This window comes from Arachis ipaensis, chromosome B01 (assembly GCF_000816755.2).
Source record: "Arachis ipaensis cultivar K30076 chromosome B01, Araip1.1, whole genome shotgun sequence".
Classification (NCBI taxonomy): Eukaryota; Viridiplantae; Streptophyta; class Magnoliopsida; order Fabales; family Fabaceae; genus Arachis; species Arachis ipaensis.
In genome coordinates this window covers 29,693,495-29,696,631 of record NC_029785.2, presented here as the reverse complement: position 1 = coordinate 29,696,631, position 3,137 = coordinate 29,693,495, and the positions used below count along the sequence as shown (strand labels likewise).

The window sequence follows — 3,137 nt, the reverse complement described above, 5'->3', positions numbered from 1 at the left end:
GGAGGTCTTTATGAACACTACCGAATTTTCAGGAACTACCTTCATAGTAGTGTGTGGCAAATGTTGGGCAAGGATTTCTCAGACAATGTAATTGTGGAACATTCACATGGCGGCACTGGAACTGGAGCTTTATTTCTTGCTGCCGCTCAAACTCACAAACCTCCTTCGTTGGATTCTTGATGAGTCGGCTATATATGTTAGTTACCAAGTCCAAAAGAATATTCTTTTTAAATTCAGTTATTTTTATTTATTTATGCTAGTGAATGCTAAATTATTTCATTGATTAGTCTATATCATTTCCTTTTTCATTGATCAGTATTAATTATGTTTAGTATGTTATACTTAAGAAATGCTTGGAAAGATCTAACATGAAATTAACATTTTTATTGACTTGCTGTTAATAAAGTTAATATAGAATTGAAAGATAGGTTAACATGATAACATCTCTTCAGAAAACAAATATCCAGTGAACTATAATTTTATGTTGAGTATGTTTTTTCAACCCATGAAACTATCAAAAGAGTATTTGAAAGTTCACATGATGACAAAAATAATTTCAAAAGATACTAATGATAGATAAGTTCCCAAAAAATAAAAAAATATGATAAAAAAATTAGATGTTGTTATTGGATAGAATTGATGATAATGCCAGTTATCTCATACTGGTGTTGAAATTGGAACATAGAAGTGTTCATAGAATTGACTTATAAAACGATGGAAGTGTTTGTGGATTTGATGGAAGGAAACTATAAGACTGACGGTATGTAGTTTGTTATAGCCAACTTTTGTTGGTGTGGATGTATTTTAAAATAGAAGGGTCTCCAAAATTGTGCTCAAAATAGGATCCCATAGCTATTTAAGATGATAGAGGTTTTCTTTAGTGTTTGTGTCAAGGGAAAAAAAGGATTGAAAAGCTTATTTTTTTCTGATCCATATTAATCCTAAATTTCAATTTTATAGTAATAATGAATTGATTTGGTACACCAATATTTTCTCACTCTTTCTACTCTTTTAATTCAATGTTTACTTTCTCTCGCTGATCCTCTAGCTCACTAGTTTAATTTAGTTTTAAAGTGTTTTAACTTTTATGTTCTATTTAAGACTTCGGATAAATATATTAAACTACTTCCAGCTTCCTATCCACATTCCAAAGGAACTAAAAAGAAGAATATGTATGCATTTACCTCTGATGCAGTGGAACAACGTACGCTCAGCGGAATCAACAGCACGATGATTAACTGTCCGCTCAGCGACGCCATCTAGAACTGCAGCCCCAGCCTCATGGGCCGCAATAAGACATCAGTACAAGAACAACCTCTTCGTCTGCACGTTGATTATTATTCAGATCCCGTGTAACAGGAAAAAGGGGCAGTAATCTTGGATGTACATCAAGAAGGGTACCCCAATTTGAAGAATGTCTTGACCTAACCCATCAGAGTGGTGACCATGAAGAGTCTCGGTAGGTTCAATAATGCCGTGATTTTCAAGAACTTCAACAACATGAGCAACAGTAGCATTGTCTTCAAGAACATGGTCAACATCATCAAGAATCGCGCCTACGGCTTCAAGAACATGAGGAACTTGTTGTTCTCTATTCACACAATTTACCCCGCAAGCACAGCTGTTAGTGCACCAAATATTATTCTTTGGGCAACCACATAATTTTTTGCCGCAATTATGTGTTTTGCACGAATATCTTCTGATTCTGACGGTAACATTGCAGCAGGGGTGGTTCTAATCTGTTCCTGTTCTGGCATGTGTTAGCCGAACAATGACAAACTTCGTTACATGGGTTTTTTTTGAGTCAGAGCACATGCAAACTTTGATGCATCACTCCTACAAATGCACCACCGCCAGCTCCTAGTTGAAGCTCCACATTTATTTGATTGAGATTCATCGTTTTATTTTGAAAACGATAGCATAGAGGGATTACAAAGAAATATGAATACAAAAATTGATAAAAAAAAATAACTAAAAATATTAAAAGACTAGGGAAAAACAGTATCTTATTCTAAATCTTGGACAAAAGAGGGAAAAACTACCGCCCAAATCAGTTAATTTTATTAAAAGACAATTAAAAGTAATAAAGACAAAATAAATAAAACAAAAATGATATATTGAAATTGAATAAAAAAAAATTTATGTTCTATTTAATTTATTCATATAGTAATAAAAAAAATTTTCAAAGTCTCAAACTCACTTATTCATATTGTAGTTTAGGATACATTAAAATAGAACGAAAGCAAATCACATTACCTTATATTAATATATTCAATTTTTTGAAAATTTCACTTATTCATAATATAAATTGGGATAAATTAAAAATTAATATAAGAGAATCACCCTATCTTCTATCTTATTTTTTAATGCAACAAAAAATAGACACACTTAATTTCATTGGTACATATTATAATTTGGCAAAAATACTATTTATTCTTTAAAATTTAATCTTTGATCCGTCTTTAATATTATTTAATTATTTTTTAATTAAAATACATTTATATTTTTCAGATATACATTGTTAATTAGATTTAATTTAAATTTTATCAACTAAAATTTTTTTAACTTTTTAACAAAATAAAACAATTACTTTTACTTTATCTTTCATTTTCTCTCTCTCTCCTCCGAAATGTCGTCATCACCGTCCCTAAGCATCACGAAGCCAAGCTCCTTCCTTGATGGCCGAGGCACAACATTACTTTAGGTAAGGAAAATTAACCTTTTTTTATTTTTTTATTTTTTTATTTTTTTTACCAAAGATAGGAAACTCGAACCCGCAACCACTTAATTGAGTATNAACACATCCGAAAATATATCTAATATAATTTTTTTTAGTAAAATTAAGTAATTAAACCATCTAAAATAATAAATAACAAACCAAATATTTTATAAACACATCCAAAATTATCAAAAATCATAAAAAGATAGATGTAAAAATAGCAGTTATTATGTTTATTATTTATCTATAATAGCTTCAAAGCTATTCTTACAAGAACTAAGCTTTCTTCTTCAAATACAAACAAAAACATAGACTAAAAAGATAGAATTTTTTACTAGAGGAGGCAGAAAAGATAAAGAGCGTGTTATACATCCAAATTTTAGCAGAAGAAATGAAGCTGACAGAGGAGCGCGGTGAA

General features: G+C 30.5%; 1 protein-coding gene across 1 annotated transcript in view; it reads left to right on the top strand.

Moving 5' to 3' along the window:
- The window catches only part of LOC107604932 (probable hexokinase-like 2 protein), a 4,592-nt gene extending 4,350 nt beyond the window's left edge, over positions 1-242 (top strand). Inside the window, exon 9 of the mRNA XM_021108768.1 lies at positions 1-242. This exon is cut by the window's left edge and continues 180 nt beyond it. Coding sequence (XP_020964427.1) covers positions 1-180 — 180 coding nt within the window. The 3' untranslated portion in view covers positions 181-242.